A 19914-nucleotide genomic window follows, 5' to 3' on the forward strand; every position below is an offset into this window, starting at 1 on the left:
ATTGAACACAAATCAGAATATGATAGGGATCCTATGTTGGCATCCGATTCGACTAAGCTTTGTTTCTTAAGCGACCTTTTTTCTTTGCGTAATCAATCATACTCCAAAACATATTTTCAAGCTACTCCGTATCAATCCCCCCTCCTCCTCTCCCACTCCCACCTGGAAAGAACTCGCCTTGGAGTTAATAGGCACATATGGATATAAAGGCATGTCCAATGAATTATACAAGGTTAAATTAGCAACATTGAAAGTTTGAAAAATGCCAATCGACTCTGGCAAGTCCACCACATAGATATTAGGATTATTGCATCGTAGGATCTTGTAAAGACCATACTTCCGTTGCTATAACTTGCCATAAATATCGACTGGGAATCGCTTATGCCAGAGATATGCCATTACCATATCTTTTTTTTCAAACATGGTTGCCTGACGATGCTTATCAGCTACTGTTTTGAACTTAGTTTTTGTCAACTCCAGCTTCTACCTAATAGCATCTTGAATATCTTGAACATCTTTGGCAATGTTATTGGCTACAACACTATATCCAAGAATATTGGGTAACTTGACCTAATCAACTGTATGGCGCGAAAGCTTCACATAGACCACTGAGAATGGTGACTTCCTAATAAAGCTATGCACTGCATTATTGAAACCAAACTCTGCTTGGGGCAAGGTATGATCCCAAACCCTTGGTCGCTCTCCACATATGCAACAAATTACGTTCCCTAATGTTTGGTTGATTGCATCTATCTATCCATCCATTTGTGAATAAGCGATACTGTTGAACTTAAGAGATGTGTCAAATCTTCCAAAGAGTTAGTAAAAAATGGTTGAAAATTTTTGTATCTCGATCTAATGTGATTGACTTTGACACTCATGCAAGCGAACCACCTCCTAAAAAAATAGATGAGCAATATGGGAAGCATCAAAAGTCTTCCTGTATAGTATGAAATGCACCATTCCGAGAACATATCAACAACAACAAAAATTGAATCGACTCCACGTTGACTCCTAGGTAAACTCAAGACAAAATCCATCAAAATATCCTCCCAAATCACCTTTCGAACAAGTAAACGATTATAAAAACTCATATTCTAGGCTTGCTCCTTAGCCGTCTGACAAGTGTACCATTTACGAACAAAGGTCCAAATGTCTTTTCCCCATTGGGGTCAGAAATATCTCTCTTTCAAACTAGAGATTGTTTTTTCAATCCCTAAGTAACCATCAAGTCCACGGCCATGCAAATCTTTAATCAACAACCCACGTAAAGAAACACGGCGAATACAAAGATGATTATCTCGAAAGAGATACCCGTCAAATATATGAAAGTCATTCTTTGGACTTCCTCCTTGACACACCACCCATATATCTTTGAAATCATCATCTCCTTCATACACTTTTTTAAGCACATCGAATTCAATTATTTCATGACTTAAATTGACGGGTAACGTTGCTCGGTAGCTACTTTGTTATGTTGTCTAGACTTGTGCTTTAAAATGAAAAGGAATTGTTATAGATATGAGATCCAACGAGCATGCATCTTACTCACTGTCTTCTGGTTGTTCAAATATTTCAGCACCTGATGATCAATGTACAAGACGAATTGATTTTGAATCAAGTAATGCTCCCAGTACTTTAGAGCTCAAACCATAGTATAAAATTCTTGGTCATAAATAGACTATTTCTAACATGCCTCACTGAGCTTTTCATTAAAATAAGTTATGAGTCTTCCCTCTTGGGACAAGACTGCACCAATACTCAATCTTGAAGCATCACACTCAATCATGAACAACTTTTCCAAATGAAGTAATGTCAATACTGGAGTAGTTGATTGCTTCTCTTTGATCAGATTGAAGCTTTTATCCTTTTCTAGCCCCCACTAAAACTTGTCCTTCTTCAAACAATCAGTCAAAATAACTATGATAGTGCTGAAATTTGTAATGAATCTCTTGTAAAAGGTTGCAAGGCTTGAAAGCTTCTAATGTCAGCGACAACTTTGGGAGCAGGCTAATGACGTATAGCTCTTATTTTTTTTCTTATTATCCACACGTATACTGTTTTCACTGTTAATAAAGGCCAAAAATAGAAAACTCTTTACCATAAAATAGCACCTCTTCAAATTAATATAGAACTTGCTGCAACACAATCAACACTTGGAAAAGGTGCTCCAAATGTTCCTCCTTGTCAGCACTATAAATCAGAATATCATTAAAATATACAACCACAAATTTCTCAATAAACGGTTTAAGTATCTTATTCATCAGTCTCATAAAGGTACTTGGGGTATTGGAAAGCCCAAATCACATGACCAGCCATTCATAAAGACCCTCATTGGTTTTGAATGTCGTCTTTCACTCATCTCTTGGTTGAATGTGTATCTAGTGAGAGCCACTCCAAAGATCAATTTTTGAGCAGACCTTGGCTCCCGACAGACAACCCAACATATCTTCTAATCTCGAGATGGGGTACAGTGATTTTATTGATTGCTCTACTATCGACACACATTTTCCACCTGTCATCTTTCTTTGGGGTTATCAAGGTAGAGATTGCACGCAGATTCATGTTCACTTGAATTGATCCTTTCTTAAGTAAGTTGTCCACTATTTGCTAGTGTTTCATTCTCCTTTGGACTAATTCTATAGTGCAATAGGTTGGGCAAAGTAGATTTGAGAACAAAATTGATAGCGTGCTGAATACTCCGCATAAGTGGCAAGTTAGGTGAAACATCATTTGGAATGACGTCTACAAACTCCTCTAGCAACTTTTGTACTGGTAAAGGAATGACCACTTCGATCTGTTTATCTCCCACCATCAGTACTTCTTTTATCGTCAACGCATGAACTTCTCTCGAACTCCTATAATCAACAAGAAACACTTCTCTTGAATGGGTGTTGGTTAGGAAATTCTTACCCTACTACTGCTGGCTTGACTACTACCAAGATGATCACTAGGTTTGGAAGAAAGCAAAGTGATTTTTTTCCATTTCTTACAAATTTATAAATATTGTCCCAACCCAAAATAGTAGCATTGACATAAAAAATGCCAGGGATGTCCTAACAATAATTGATAGACCTTCATATCAATTGCATCATAAATTATCTCATTTCTATAATGTTTACCTATAGAGAGAGAGGAACGTTATATTGCTTAGTGACACATACAGGTTCCACATTCTTAATCCATTCTAATTTATAGGGTTTAAGATGATCGATAACTAGCAATTTCAAAACTCAACTAAAGCTCTAGAAACAATATTCTCAATGCTACCACTATCGATAACAAATCATAGATTTTAACAAAAATAGTGCACCTAATTTCATACAATTTGTGATGTTGAGAGTCATCTTGGCATCTGGGGGTCAGCAACAACTTCTTCTTATGTAAGCCCAATAATCTTACTCATTCTTCTCTTTAACAGGTTTGTAGATGTACTCCTCTTCATTATTTTCCACCTTTGGTGTATTGTCGACATCTTCAACATTGTCTACTAAGTTAGTCTACCTTCGGGTGTTAGGTCAATTATTTGACGTATGTCCTGGTTGCTTGCACCTCTAATGTTTATCACCAACTAGTCTCGCATAGGGATTGTGGGGTTGATTTGAATTAGACAGATCAATGGAATTAGTGTTCTAACATCAAGACTCCTTAACTTCTGTAATAGGCCTCTTGTCCTTTTGTAATCCCAAGCCATGACCCTTCTAGGTAATTGATAGGTCATAATTTGTTGCTAAATTTATAATTATTCTCCCCTTGATTTTAGGCAAATATTGTTTTAATTATTGAATTCTACTTATATTTGGTATTTTGTGCTTATTCCAGGAACGGGAATGAAAAGTGCTTAAATGAAAATTTTTTAGTGAAAAACATTTAACGGTTGCACGTGGGAGCGCCTAAACTCACTACTCAAAACCGGAAAGTCGGGATTGATATTTGGTAGTTTCCCAAGTCGAGTCAACTTCCTAATTTGTTAGCTGCCAAGACCTTTCTTATTCCGCGACGTCCCTCTCAAGAAAAAAGAAAGCTTGAGGAAATTGATTTGTAATAGGATTTTCTTTTAAAAATTTGATTGGTGTTAGAAAACCAATCAATTAAGAAGTCAAAAGAGGAAACGAGAAAAAGAAGGCCAGATTCTTATTTGATTGATACCGAAACGAGGGAATAATCTGGAGGGGAGTGTCGTGACTCTTTAGGGAAGAACCGCCGCTTGGTCTTTTCTCCTAAAAAGAGACAACGGCCTCCTGGCTCCTAGGCTTTTGTTTTGGTGAAATTGTAAAAGTTTTGGCATTGGGATTTTTTTCCCAATGATGAGCCACTAATATTCTTTTCTAGTGGAAAGTCAACTTAAAAACTCGGTTCCAAATATCTGTGAGATCGAATTATTTTACTTATTTCTTTTATTCATTGGTATTTGTACGTTTTCTGATTTAACTTCTTATGATTGTTATGTTATTTGAATGTCAAAAGTCCGATATTCGAATTAACCTAATAATCTATTGCCAGATTAATTGATTGAATTCGTAATTGTTCAATTGATTAATACCAGTGGCGATTAGCGTGATTGGTTTCATGTTAGGGAAACGTATGATCTAAGTTAAACGAACCCTCGTAACGTGTTTGTTAGTTAGGATTGGACTTTTCTAATTCTTATTGCAATTGATAACTTAAATCCTATGGCCGTATCTAGGTTATTTCTTGGTTAGGGAAATAATTAATTGTCGTATCTTGACTATCGAAAAAATAAGGAAAGGTTGGTTGTTTATCGCGTGTATGACAACTATAATCAATCTATTAATGAGTAATTGAATTATCTTTGCATCGATGATCAGTTGAATGGACTGTGTCTGAAAAGTTACACCTTTGGTTAGAGTCGTATTGATTATTGATTAATTTCTGTTTATTTCTATTAGTTGTTTCATTAGTTAGTTAATTAGTTATTTTATATTCTCCAAAAAAACTCTCATACTTCGGACTCTGGAAGAAACGAATTATTCCCAATCCTTGTGGATTCGACCCTGCTCACCGCTATATACAAAATTTATATTTTTCTCGAGTAGATATTTATTATTGCATAGGTTCGACACCTGTTAATTTTTGGTACCGTTACCGGGGACTGGTGCCTGCTTAATTTGTTTCTTTTTGAGTTCATCTTATTTTTTTTCTTTTTTTCTCTTATTTTTTTAATATAGTTTATGACAGGTTGTCGATGTCTGTGCAATAATAAAAATAAACCTAATTGCCAATTAAAGTAACTAAAATTCGATTTCAAGTACTGGAGCAGGGACTCTAGGTGTGCAATGGGTTAATTGATTTATCCTGTTCTCGAAGAGTTTGCTTGATCCGATATACCCAAATGAAATGATTTTTTTCATAAATAATTATGAATTTGTAAACAGGGCAAGTAGGGTTGGATCCTCAGGAATTGAGGATATTTGTTTCTTTCGAAATCCAAAGTAACACGGGGGGGTATTTTTTGTATAAACGATGACAATCAAAGAATTTCAAAATAAAAATAAATAGCTAACTAGAAATTAAATGACAATTTACTAAAATCAGAATAATAATAATTAAAGGTTTAGCCAAAAAATAACTTCACTAATGGTTCACCTAATTATCATCGATGCACAAGCAATTTCAATTATTTATTAATAAATAGGTTATAACTGCCATACATGCGATGACAGTCAACCCCTCCTTACTGTGTCGGTGATCAAGGTACGCTCGTTAATCACTGCTCTAATTGAGAAATAATTCTAAGTACGTCCGTAAGATTTAATTTCTCAATTGCTTTACATATTAGAGGGACATTATTCTAACCAAATAACGCACCACCATGGTTATTCTAGATTAGCCTGCGTATTCCCCTGATACAAATCTAATCATGCCAGTTGTCACTATTTCGAGACAATTAAACAATTACAGATTTAATACCTCAATTGACAATAGATTATTAAATCAATTCATTAGTCGGATTCAAGACAATCAATTAATTAAATAACTATAAACACTGCAATCAGGAAATATGCAAATACCAATAAATAAGAGAAAAAGATAAAATTAAATCGATTTCACAATTTCAGGCGACCCAAAGCATCCGTTGTTTCTTGACTAGAATAGAGGAGTTAGTTCATCTTTGACGCGAAAAACCCACACACAATTGTAGCGAGAGCAACGGCAATAGTCTTCGATTGGGTGAACTCAATTCGGTTGAAATAATCCAGGAAATAACGAAGCTACAGGGGTGGAATTCAATACTTCCGTTTTGTCCTCACATGCGAGGGAAAAACTACTAAGAAAAACGAAAGTGAAAAAGTCAAAAGCAAAAGCTCAAAGGATAGTGCTAGTTCTCTGTTCCTAATTCTAATTTCTATCTACTGCTTCCTACTGTGCGGCGGCTCCAGCGGAATAAGACTCCAGCTCTTCCGTTGTTTCCCTCCATGCTGTCTTCCGCAAATTACCAAAAATGGTCGCGTCTTCATATTCCAAAAATGCCCCTAAACGCCTGCTATTTGAACTCTTTCCTGATAACTGCCAAATAGGCACTTGTTATCATATTTTCGTTCTACTCCCTGAAATAAATGTAAAATACCAAAAGTGAGTAAAATCTAACAATTAATTCACATCGGATCAGGTAATAGAGGAAATTAATAATGAAATAAATGATAAATTGCAACCTATCAGTTTATGACTGCTAACATTCCATATTTTGGTGATAGACTGGATTTTATTTCTAAAAGGGGTTATGAGACTCGTGCTTTTTCTAATGATCAATTGGTTGTTACAAATTGTGAAAGTTATTTTGCCTCAAATCATTCAACCGACAAATATCGCGCATTTTAAGATGGCCTAAGTACTCCAATCGATACTTTTGGAGATTTTTCACCTCAATATCAAACGTGGTATGACCCTTATTCAAACGGGTATGATCAAGGATGGTGGGATAATTCCAATCTTAATTATGAACAAAGGATAATAAGTTTTCAACAACAAGACTCTCAACAACCATCACCCATGTTATGTATTACTAGCTACTAACACATATCATTTTCAACAGCACACACAAAGGATAATTAAAAGGATGGAAGATGGAAGGCAGAAGGCGTGAATTGGCATCTACAATGAGCAAATTGATTTTTCAATTTATGAAGAATTGCTCTCACAGACCAACATCGACCTTAAAGAAGATGAGAGTATAATTATCCTCACAAGTGACATGGAACTGTAAGAGTATCAAGAAGAAGAATCTAAAGATGCAGTTGAAAGATATTCTTGATTATATTCATTCAGATTTATGGGGTTCATCTTGTATTCTATCTAAGAATGGTGCCAAGTATATGTTGACTTTCATTGATGGTTACTCAAGAAAAATTTGAATTTATTTTCTTAAACATAACAATAATATTTACCTCACTTTCAAACAATGAAAAATTTTGACTGAAAAATAGACAGGTAAATAGATCAAACAGTTTAGAATAGATAATGATATTGAATTTTGTGAAAGAAAATTTAATAAATTTTGCAAGAATGAAGGAATTATTAGGTATCGTACTGTCAGGATGACACCTTAGCAAAATGGTGTGGCTGAACATATGAATAAAACGCTTTTGGAGAGAGCGAAGTGCATGATCTCTAATGTAGGGTTGACAAAGGACTTTTGGGTAGAGACGATTTCTATGATTTGTTATATTATTAATCGTGCTCGCTCTGCAACTCTTGATTTCAAAATTCTTGAAAAAGTTTGGTCAGGTACTCCTACTAATTATTCTGATTTAAAACTTTTTGAGTGTCCAACATACATGCATGTAAATGATGAAAAATTAGATACCCTAGTTAAAAAGTTTATTTTTCTTGGATATGCTTCTGGGGTGAAAGGGTACAGATTATGGTGTTTTGATCCCAAAATTTTAAAATTTATAATCAGTAAAGATGTTACTTTTGATGAATTCTCTGTATTATCTTCCAAGAAGGAATTTTTAGTTCTTGTCCTGCAGATGATAGTATACAAAAGCAGGTAGAGTTTGAGATTGGTAGTTCTGGTCCTTCTATTCAACAAATGTCAGTATATGTATCTGAATCTACTGATGAAAATAATTCAAAAGAGAAAAAAATTTTCATTGTCAAAGATAGATCAAGGAGGGATATTTGACTACCACAAAGTTATGCAAATTTAGTTGCATATGTTTTGTCTGTTATAGAAGAAACTGATGTAGTTGGCGAAACTACTACCTATTCAAAGGCAATTTTTGTGATGACTCTACTAAGTGGGTGATTGTAATGAATGAATAAATTGAATCTTTCCATCGAAATGGAACTTAAATTCTTGTGAAATTTCAGATAAAAAAATTATTGGATACAAATAGGTCTTCAAAAAGCAAAAAGATATTCCAGGGATCGAAAATATTCGGTACAAATCACGGTTGATTACAAAGGGGTATAGTTAGGTAAAAGGTATTGATTTTAATGAAGTATTTTTACCTGTTGTTAAGCATAGTTCTATTCATGTTTTACTTATTTTAATTGTCATGTATGATTTGGAGTTGGAGCAATTTGATGTTAAGACAACTTTCTTATATGGTGAATTTAAAAAGAAAATTTATATTAAACAACCTCAGAGATTTGAAGTTGTTTATTCAAGGAGTATGTATGATAGTTCTGTTTACTTTCGAAAGTTAGGTGATGATTTTTCATTTATTTGCTATTTTATATTGACGACATGCTCATTGCTGCCAAGAATTTATATGAAATTCACACTTTAAAATTGCATAAGTAGTGAATTTGAAATGAAATATTTGGAATTACTTAAGAAAATTCTTGGTATGGAAATCAAGATAGATCGAGGAGTTGGAAAGTTATTCTTGATTTAAGAAAATTACCTTGAGAAAATTTTGGAGAAATTTGGCATGAAAGATACTAAACCTGTGATTACTCCTCTTGCTAGTTATTTTTGACTATCTGCTTCTTAATCACCACAGTCAGTTGAAGAGAAAGAGTATATGACACAGGTTTCATATTCCAGTGTAGTCTGTAGCATTATGTATGCAATGATTTGTACTCGTCCAAATATTGTACAAACAGTCAGTGTGATTAGCAGATATATATCTTATCCTGAAAAAGTACATTGACAGGCTGTGAAGTGGGTTCTCAAATATTTGCAAGGGACTTCAAATTGTTGTTTGGAGTTTGGGAGAAATAATGATATTTTGATTAGTTTTGTAGACTCTAACTATACTGGGGATCTTGATAGCAAAAGATCACTTTCAGATTATGTATTCTGCATTGGTAGTTGTGCAATTAGTTGAACAGTTACTTTATAACATGCTGTAACTTTATCTACTATAGAGGCAGAATATATGATCATGATCGAGACAATTAAAGAAGTCTTGTGGTTGAAGAATTTGTTTGGCAAACTCAATCTGCATCAAGGTGTTACTACTATTTACTATGATAGTCAAAATGCCATTCACTTGACTAAATACCAGATGTATCATGAGAGCTCGAAGCACACTGATTTGAAATTTCATTTTATTCGAGATACTGTTGTTGAGGGAAAAATCCTTATTCAGAAAATCAGTACCAATGAGAATCCTGCTGACATGTTCACGAAGTTTCTTCTAATTTACAAGTTCAAATAATGTTTGGGATTGTTTGGTGTTTGTTGTTGGTGATTTAGACCCATTAGGGCTTATGTGAAGAAGGTGAAACAGATTTGCTATTATCAATATTGGGGACATGCCAAGATGGAGATTTGTTAAAGTGATTTTTTTCCACATCGCCTTTTATAAAAGGGAGTCTCTCCCTTAGTTACCTATAAATATAGTGGGTCTGAGATGGGATTATGCATACCAAATTAAGAGAGTTTTAGTGGGCTATTTGGACCTTTAAATCATTAAATTTTTTGTTTAGTAAAATATCTTTGGGCTCTCTTGTGTTTCAAGTATTAGATGTTTTGGGTTTAGAAACACTTTTCTAAAACATTTTGTACTCTTTTCTTTATAATAGAATTTTGTTCCTCTTTCGTCTGTGAACGTAGGTCAATTTGATCGAATCACGTAAATTCCTATGTTCCTAATTTATTTATTTTTTACTTTGTTATTTGTCTTTTGGAGTTGTAAAAAATCTTTTCATTAATTTTTTTGGACCAGACGTAACATTGTTAACACTAGTTTAGGTACCCAATGGAGTCAATCTAATGCTGCAAGCAGAGCAGCTGCAAATTCTAGACCAATAATTAGTAATGCAAGTAGGGGCAAAGGTACCAAGGGTAGAGGAAATAGAGGTAGAGGAAGAAGTAATCATGGACCATACAGTGGTATTAGTCTTTGGAATAGTATTGGGATATCAACAGGAACATACTTTATTCCCGATGATCAAGTATGCTTGTTAGAATACAACCACCTTTTTTAAAATCCTTTTACGATGTCTCATATTTTATTTTTGACTTATAGGGCTATAGAAGCACCTCCAATGCACTCCATGTGCAACCAACGTACTTAGTAAGTCATAAAATTTGATTTAATCTGATTTTGAATGCTAAATTTTTCTAATCTCTATTTTTTTTCAATCTATAGTGGTCAATTGGTTCGGCTAATAAGAGTACAATTACTGGACATCATAGAGTCTCTACTTCATTTGGACCACATCAAGAATCCACATCTAGTGCCTTAACAAGCTTTCAGGTACACTTATATGTAGTGCAACTCTTAAATTCTTTTTTTTTTTTGGTGCTAAATTTAAGCATGTAATTAGTATTGATAGTTAAACTTTTTGTACTAGATTCAAAAACAAAACAGTAGACTTGGCACTGTGATGTTCTCATCCCAAACTTCTGTTGCTGGAATTTATGTCCATAAAGATTAAATAGATTTATGAAAAGATGATGCTGCTGACTTTTGGGTTGATGAAATTTGTTCCTTAATCAATCTCTTTTAGACAATTTAGTATGGAACTTGTTTTTGTTAATTCACTTCCTAATCAAATAGGATAATGTTCCCTCTTTTGTTAGTAGGCTCTTTTGGAATGCTTTAAAAGCTGTAGTCACAACGATATTATTTTGGTTGTTTTGATGAATACCTATGGTATATATAATATGTTGCACATAAAAGCTAATATTTCATTATCTATTCCTGAACAAGTTTGAAGTATATAACTATTTGGAATCATGGTAGTCAATGCCTTTCTAATTGTCTATTTATGCCTATTTCAGTTGGGGATTAGTTTTAAAATAAAAATTGATGATGTCCTTTGTAATCTTGAAATTGATAACATGAGGCAGTAAAGTGTATATTTCTAAAGTATAGGGGGCAAAGTATTACTCATCCTCAAGTTCAAGACGGTAGAGTGTAATTAACCCTTTTTTCTTTCTTGAGGAACAGTAGTCCTAATCCTAATAATGATTGCAGCTACATCCCATCAATTGATGAGAGGGAGGTATTGGAGATTCTGAGAGATCTTTCCATTTGAAATTGAGGACTGTTTGCGTAGCTACCATTCCAGGATCAAATATCAATACAGCCTCGGCCCTAGGCAATACTCTTTTTAGGTACAAAAGCAAGAGCATTTTACACGAACTCCAATTTTAATGCAACGGCGAATTCATGTTTATGTTCATGCATCAACATAAACAGTGCTATATTTTACCCAAAAATACAAGTTATCAAAATAGGGATGAGCGCTTTGGTAAACTTTCATTGTACAAATTTATGATTTCAACTCTCATTGCCTCATTTTCCCTTTTTGTAATTTTTGGGTAACTGTACTAATGATTAGGGAACAAGAAGATTTAATCGGAAATGAGAAAATAAGAAACGCTAAAAGGAACAATAATGCTAGTTCTGTAAGTGTATCACTAGCAAATATTCACGTGAAAAGTTTCGACTTCCATGAACCAACAACTGTTCTACCAAGTATTAACCTTCCTTGAATATCTTTCAAGGCATGTATATATAGTATATTCCACCACGACAGGGAATACTTTCTATCAATTACATGTTATAGAACTGATGCAAAAAGGGAAAAAAAAAATTTACATGCTCTAGAACCAAATATGCAGGACACTGGTTGATCAGAACATGTTAAATGGATTTACAAGTTCCAGTTGCAACATAGACCCTACAAACTTGAGCTTCAATCATTCCCAAGGTAAAATGAAAATGAATAACAGCAATGAAAATGGCAAATGATTCTAACTTTCATGGTTGGTGGAAAACGTGCATGCTGCGAAATGGTGAAAAGTCAGTTTTGCCTTACAGAGAAGCGTTTGTCTCTAGTTATGTTCTTGATCAGCATCAAAACAATAGATTCTGAACTACATCATCTGATACCAAATCTCAGTATAATCGGGGTTGGACCAGTGACTTCAGTAGGTTAACGCAGGTGGACGCGTTCTTATTTAGGAAGCCAGAAGTGGAAAGGGCAATTTTGATTTCGATAAGCAATGTAATTATTTGGCTAAGTAAGAAAAGATTATACAAAGTTCAGGGATAAATTACCCAAAATACTAACCCTGATGATATTTTGGTTAGAAAAGAGCTTGTCATCCTGAAAAGTCCAAGGCCTCTAGTTACCAATTTTCATAAAGAGTTGCATCTAAAATTGCAAGAGGGATGTTTAACATGAAACTTTCTTGTGCCATGGCCGGGAAAACTACCGTCAAAATTAAAATGCTAATTCAGGCACCTAGACATCACCAAAGTTACGTTGCTTTAGAATTCATTTCTATCCTCTACTAAAAACCGTTCCAAGCACCGTTGATTTTTCATTTCTATCCAACTTCTTGTCTACTAAAAACTTTTCCAAGCAACATTGATTAGTAGATAGATTTTATAGACAGCTTGATGTAGTAAAAAAATTTCAGTAACAAGGACTAATAGCAGAACTGAAGTTAAAATACTGCAAGCTGTAGAAGAAAGTCAGGTAGAGCAAATATGCTAGACAAACATCAAAATCCTGGAGGCAAGGATGTAGGAATGAAGTTCAAACAATTCATTAGGGACATCTTCTCAACGAATTGCAGATTATGCTGGAGAGTGCATTCAGGGAGGAAACTCGAGCAAGTTAAGTAAACTTACATAAACACACAAAAGGTTTAAAATATCCACCACCATTGCTTACTTTTGAAGCGAGAATGTAACAGTTCGATACTGTCCTTTACTCGGGAAGATTTGAGCAGCTTTAGCTTCCACTAATCTAAGAGATAAATTTCTAGATTTACTGAAATAATGCTAATAGTACATAGTTTTATGGTGAAGAATTAGAGCTGAAGCCTGGAATCCAAATTTCAATATCAGCATATTCAGTTGGAGATTACAATCCTACCAAACGAACAAAACAAAGAAAAATGCCAATATTATAAGTTCTCAATGTTGTGCAGGGTGTACTTCGTGGTCGTTTACATCTAATTGTACATGATACAATGCAGGCTAACAGGAGAGAACTTCCAGTTGTGCAAAAATGATAGAGGCGAAAACTGATTACCAAGTTTAAAAGGCTAAAGCAAAATTACAAACAACAATTCTATTAGTTCTATTGTAAAGAAAGGAACTCTGGAGAAACAGAGGAAAGTTTTGGAGGTAATCAAGTACTAACCATATTTGGTTGCTTGAAACTCAGATTCAGTTAAAAGGTTTCTTCACTAAGCTACATGTTTCAGTAATAAAAAGAAAACATAACAAATGAACCCACATTGAAGCAACCGTAAATTGCAAAAGTTAACTGCTAGACAAACAACTCAAAATATGACTGAACAACTAGTTTTCCACCTCAATGCATGTCCCAAAACTCATCAAAGGCCTGGAGGCAGGAATTTATGTTCAATTTCAAATACACCATCCTGGACACCATCAGTCACATTGCAGTTCATCTGCCTAGAGGTTAATTTGTGAGAAAACCTATAGAAGTCATTAGGCATTATTAGAAATGAATTGTTCTCATGCTGACTTCTCCTCCAAAATGAATTTACATGTCCTATTTTGTCCAAGCAAGCAACTCTAAAGCCAACAGATGAAGAAGGATCTGTTAGATACGAAAGAATTTCCACAAGTTCATACTTGCACTGTCTATGATTTTCTGGATGACAGCCCCATTTGATGATATCCCAGTCCTTATAAATTGCCCAAATCTCTCCTTCATTAGGAAGTATGCAGTAAGGATAACCTTCTTTTCCGACACAGAAAACTCGATGAGAGAACACACTAGGAGATTCCACACTTGTTCTCTCACGATTAAACATGCCACAGCCAACTGGTAAGCCAGCCTTTATCCACTCATTCTCACCTGGAAGCCCTGGCAAAGGCTTGAGCCACACAACACCAAGCCTACAATTTCCACCCTTTTTAATGACCTTTATGATTTGGACATATGATCTTGGCATGTGATCTTTGGCATTGAAACAGGCCCATGTCTCTCCTACATTAAAGAGACATTCTAGTTTCTCCTTGCCTGTATTATTAGCCAATGCCCCTGGATTAATAAAGGGAGGTGTCTGTAAGTTATCCCTTGAATTAGATTCTGATTGAGAAACATCAAGAACTAAGGTTTGTTGAGTGCTGCAAGCCTGTGATTTATAGTCATTCTTGTGTATATTGACTGCGCCTGGAAATGCACTAGATTTAGAAATGTAAATGATATAGATTCTAAATATTAAGCAATGAGCAGAAGACATACCTGATTCACCAAGATCATGAGTAGTGACTTGTTCTGCCTCTTTGTCATGTATGCAGCTTCTTCTAGACAGATTGTTGCCGGTTTCTTCAGCAGCATCAAGAATTCTGTCAGAAGCCAATGCCAAATTCCTCAATCTCTTCCTGCTCTTCTGTGTTTGCTCTGCAGTCTGAGTTGAAGTGTCTGCGTTTGGTTCTTTGTCACATTGTTCTGCGGATTCTAGGATGGAAACAAATTTCAGTCCCAAATCCAAAATAATTTTCCTAAATTTTTTCTCTTTTGCATTGAGCTCATTTTCCTTTCCCTCCAACTCTCTCTCTTTAGATTCAATATCCTTTTCCCTACTCTCCAAATTTTCATGCTTTATATCAAGTTCATTGTCCTTTCTCTGTAAAATTTTCCCTTTTGAATCAAGCTCTAATTGCTTTCTGTCTGAATGTTGCTCAATAGCATCAAGCTCATTTTCCCTTGTCTTCAAACTTTTCTTTTTCACATCAAGTTCATGTTGCCTTCTATAAACATTTTTCTCTCTCAAATCAATCTCATTCTCCCTTATCTCCAGCTTCTTCTCTCTTGAATCAAGCTCATTCTCCCTCATCTCCAGCTTCTTCTCTTTTAAATTAAGCTCATTCCCCTCTATCTCCAACTTTCTCTCTCTTGAATCAAGCTCACTCTCCCTTATCTCCGACTTCTTTACTTCTAAATCAAGCACATTTTCTCTTCTCTCAATTTCAGCTCGAATCAACTGCAGCTTTTCTGAAAGACCGTCAAAAAGCTTCTCTTGTAAAGCAACATCCTTCAGCTTTTCATCAACAAAACCCCTCAGATTCCCAAGCTGCATTTGCTCCTCTTCTATCCTCTGCAAAAGCCCTTTCATCAAATTTTCCTTTTCATCCAACTCCTTAATCTTCTGCTCTATCCATAATCTCCTTGCGTCAAGTTTTGTAGTACTCTGGTTGACTGATTCTTGAAGCAAATTCAGTTTCTTCTCTCTTGACCCAAGCTCATTAAATCCCTCATCAAAACTGTTCCGCAATGGGGTTAAATGGCTATCAAATTCCTCCCATTCACCAAGAGCCAAGGACATCAAAGCTTGGACCCTGGTCTTCTTTTCTTCATTGAGCTCCATTACCTTAGATATCTTCTCCATAATACCCATCTCTGCGTAGTTCTTCTGTTGATCCTCAGTTGAACTTCCGTATTTCCAACAATTTGGAGACTGCAAAGTTATCATAGTATGTGAGTTTTTCTTTATAATGGTAAATAAGTGTTTCTTGCTAGTATAGACACACATTTTTTTGGTTGAAAGAGTAGTACCATAAGGTACCCACTTGGTAGAGAAAGACAATGCAGGTTTAAGCGATATTTTTTTCTGGAGAAACACCTTTTAGAAGCAAATAGCAGAAGTTCTCGTTGCATAGTAATTGTAGATACTGTGTACAAAACTAAAGTGTATAATGTATTACAATATACAGGTGTATTACATTTTTGAGATAAATTTAGTGATACTTGCGGACAACAAAATTGTTAGTATTTTTGGATAATTGTACATATGTTTCTGTTTTACTTGTGTGATTTAGTAGTGAATAAACCTGTTGGGAAACTTATTTTTTTCCTCCTGTATTAAGATGAATTAAACTATACACAGGATGCATTCTTTTTTCTTTTTGTTCTGATATTTTAAAAGTTGCTTTGCACACATAATGGTATAGCTAATGAGCAGAAGACATTGTAAGAGTAATAGCTTAACAGCATGATCATCTAAAATAAACCATAAAAAAAAAACAACTTGGAAACCGGATATTACATTAGAAAGAGACTATACATTTTACTCAAAAAATAAACAATGGAAAAGGAAGCAAAAAGCAACAAATAAGTTCCAAAACATAGAACAGAGTAGGACCTGTTTTTTGTAAGTAAGAACTAACAGCAGTTTATAGCAATGCCTGCAGATAATCCCAAAATTCGGTCAATATCTATGAAGAAATATAATGGATGGAAACAGTAATATGAAGAAGTGGTAGGAGGAAAATTTTCTTACCAGAGAAAGCAGCATGACAGAAACAAACCTAAGGTATTTTTTCTAATAAAAGCAATGGATAAAACAAAACTGCACTTCTGAGCATAAAGGATACAGAATGAAGAAAAAAGTAAGCAAAAAAATGGACGAAGAAACTTACCAGGAAAGCCAGAACAGCAGGATCAGAATCTGAATTTGGAAAAACGAAAGACATGCAAAACAGGACAAGAAAGCAGAGGAGGCTTTTTCCCAAAAGAGAAAAAAATTTGAAAAAAAAAAAACTATGTTCAGAATTATACATTACCAGAAAAGGGTTACGTCTACGGTGGAAAGTTCACTTTCTGCCCACAGTAGGCAGAAGCAATGCAAGGAGGCCAACTGTGCTCTGTGGGGACGCACAAAGAAATAATGTACCGGACACTGGAGAAAGCGTTGTGCTTGGATGAAATAATGCAATACATTTTAAAATTATAATAAAAGCCCTCTTAAAAATTTATTCATCATCTAATGCCCAATTTCCACCGTAGACGTAATCGTATTTTTCCAGGTCGTCATGTTTTGCAACATCATCGGGTTCTGCTTGTTTAAGCAAGTCTTGTCTATCTGTGTACTAGCGTCCGTGAAATTGCTACCGAAACCGGGTGGAAGTCTTGTCTGTCTTTAAATTCTCATTAGTCTCCCAGATTTTGGATATATGAAAAATTTTGGCTGTAGGCTCTTTTTTTTGTTTTTTTTTTTTGGGATTTGTTAAAGAAGGACATTCCAATGTATTCTTTTTAAGAAAACTCGCTGACCCGAACTTGACCCGCTAAACCGAAAAGAGTCAGGATACTTGACCCGAACCCAAAAAATTTCAGGTTGGAGGGTTGAACCGAAATTACTCGAAATTTAATTTTAATTTATTAATTTATCACTGTAATTTTTAATAAAACCAATTTTGCACAAAACTAATTACATAATCAAGTAATAAAAATTTAAATAAATAATCCCAAACCAAATCTAAAATAAATAAAACACCGTAAAAGTGTATTATCACAAACCAAATATAAAATAAATTAAAACAGTATAAAAGTAAAAAATAATATAATACATTATTTGTCCAAATATAATAATTTTAACTTCACACAAGTTAAATAAATTCATTTAAGATTAAGTGATTAATGCCTTTGGAAAAAAAAAAGAATAACTTAGTTTAGTTAGATAAAATAATTTTTAATTCGTAAACGGGTTATCGGGTCACCAACGGATTGACTCGTATTCGACTTCTTTTTGGGTTCATCGGGTTCGACCCGGTTCTGATCCAAACCTGCGAAACCTCAACCTAAACCTATTAATTTCGTATAAGACTCGTATTGTGTTTTCAAATCATGTCGGAAATTGTCACCCCTAAGTGGATTCAAGGAAGTCAATGGGAAATTTGGAGAGGGCTGAACGAATCAACACCGAACCAGACGGATGCCTTTATACTCACTAGTGAAATTATAATTAGCATTATGCTTCTATAATTAGCAATATTAAATTGGACACCAAAAACTCTCTAATTATAATTGACATTGTACTCCTATAATTATGATTGTACATGATATATGACAATCACAGTTCATTTCATAGCTTTGAAATCGGAATTGATATTGCAGATGAGTAATCACAAATATAATTGAAAATTTTGTTTTAAAAACAAAACTAAATTTGTTGGTGCCTAATTATAAACATAATTGACATAGAGGACTTGAATATATGTTTGAGGGAGAACATAAATTGTTCTTTTCAATATGAGCAAAAATTGTAATTGACATAGTGAACTTGAAATCGAAAGAGAGATTGGATATGTTCAATACATGTGTTAAGATAAGATGTTGTCACTCAATCAGAAGTTGAGATTAAAATCGATGATAATTAACGAATATAAGTTTAATTTTGTTTGTAATAAAGATCAAACAATTGTTATAGTCTTAATTAATTTGGAATTGAACAACTGCTATTGCAAAGTGTAAATTACACTCCAGATTGATTTTCAATACTGGCTTAAAAGTCATTATGTCAACTATATAATTATGTTTGTGAATCAAATTCACTATGTTAATTATGATTGTGATTAATTATCCACAACCACAAATTTTGATTTTTTTCAAATAATGTGTTAATTATGTTTACGATTACTCACCTAAAATTTTGGGTCAATTATGTATATATTCACTCATTTGCATCAACTAACAATTTAGTTTAAATCAACATAATTCTTTCTTTAAATAAACATTTACCGCTTAATAATCTTGATTTATGATCATATGTATGGTTTATATATATAATTTCGGTTCTTTTTTTTTAAACAAATTCGATCCTATTATTTCTACTCTTCCCACTATTTTTTACTTCTCTTCGCGCCAATTTATAATCAACGATCTACTCCCGTATATTCCAAAATGGGGGACGCCCACAACTTGTTTTGGGGGTCATAAAACATGCCCACAACTTGTCTGGGGTGCATGTTTATTCACAATAATACAGTCCATATACTAAAGTGGGTCCCATGTTTACAACTCCTTTCACCCGGTTTCGGTAGCTATTTCACGGACGCTGTCCTTTGCCGGGCCCATTCTCATGTGCTATCCTCATTCCTTTTGTTCTGCCTACTATACAAAGACGACTCAGCTTTCCACCGCAGAAGCAACCATCTTCTCTGGCTTATCTTGCTTTTCTGGGGTTGCTTCTATGGTGGAAAGTAGGTTGACCTACCCACCGTGGGCAGAAAGAGTGCTAGAAGGACAGCTCAGCACAAGCATCTCTATCCATGTTTTTGGGGCCAGTTGAGAGAAGGTGACCGGCAAGCCTATTATCATCTGGAGGAGCTAAGAGCAAATTAGTGAAACTATAGATGCTATACTGGAATAACAATAAGAGCCAAGTTTGTCCTTTGTGAATTTGTTATCATCAGAGGCGGAGGAAACAGAAGGTGGAATAAAAAATTTTCACATTAAATTAAATTGTTTTTTTAAACTAAGCAACTAATTTTTATTTACATTGTAATTGTTTTTTTACATAATTGGGTTTCACCTTTTTACTTTATCATCAATTGCATTTTTTGCTTGCTTGTTTCAATGGATTTGCTATCATTAGATAATCCTATCACAACAAAATCTTTTAATTCAACACTTACTTTTAAGTGTAAATTTTGATTTTTACTATGATTTGATTATCCTTATCATTAGATCATTTTAATATTTAAAAATTCTCAA

At 34.3% G+C, this 19914-nt stretch overlaps 1 protein-coding gene across 1 annotated transcript; it reads right to left on the reverse strand.

Moving 5' to 3' along the window:
* Positions 1-13734: 13734 nt before the first annotated feature.
* On the reverse strand, positions 13735-15817 carry LOC113760161 (MAR-binding filament-like protein 1-1). Its single transcript, XM_027302729.1, has one exon. The coding sequence runs from the start codon at positions 15815-15817 to the stop codon at positions 13781-13783; it is 2037 nt and encodes a 678-aa protein (XP_027158530.1). The 3' UTR covers positions 13735-13780.
* Between the last annotated feature and the right edge of the window lie 4097 nt (positions 15818-19914).

This window comes from Coffea eugenioides, chromosome 2 (genome assembly GCF_003713205.1).
Source record: "Coffea eugenioides isolate CCC68of chromosome 2, Ceug_1.0, whole genome shotgun sequence".
Taxonomy (NCBI): Eukaryota; Viridiplantae; Streptophyta; class Magnoliopsida; order Gentianales; family Rubiaceae; genus Coffea; species Coffea eugenioides.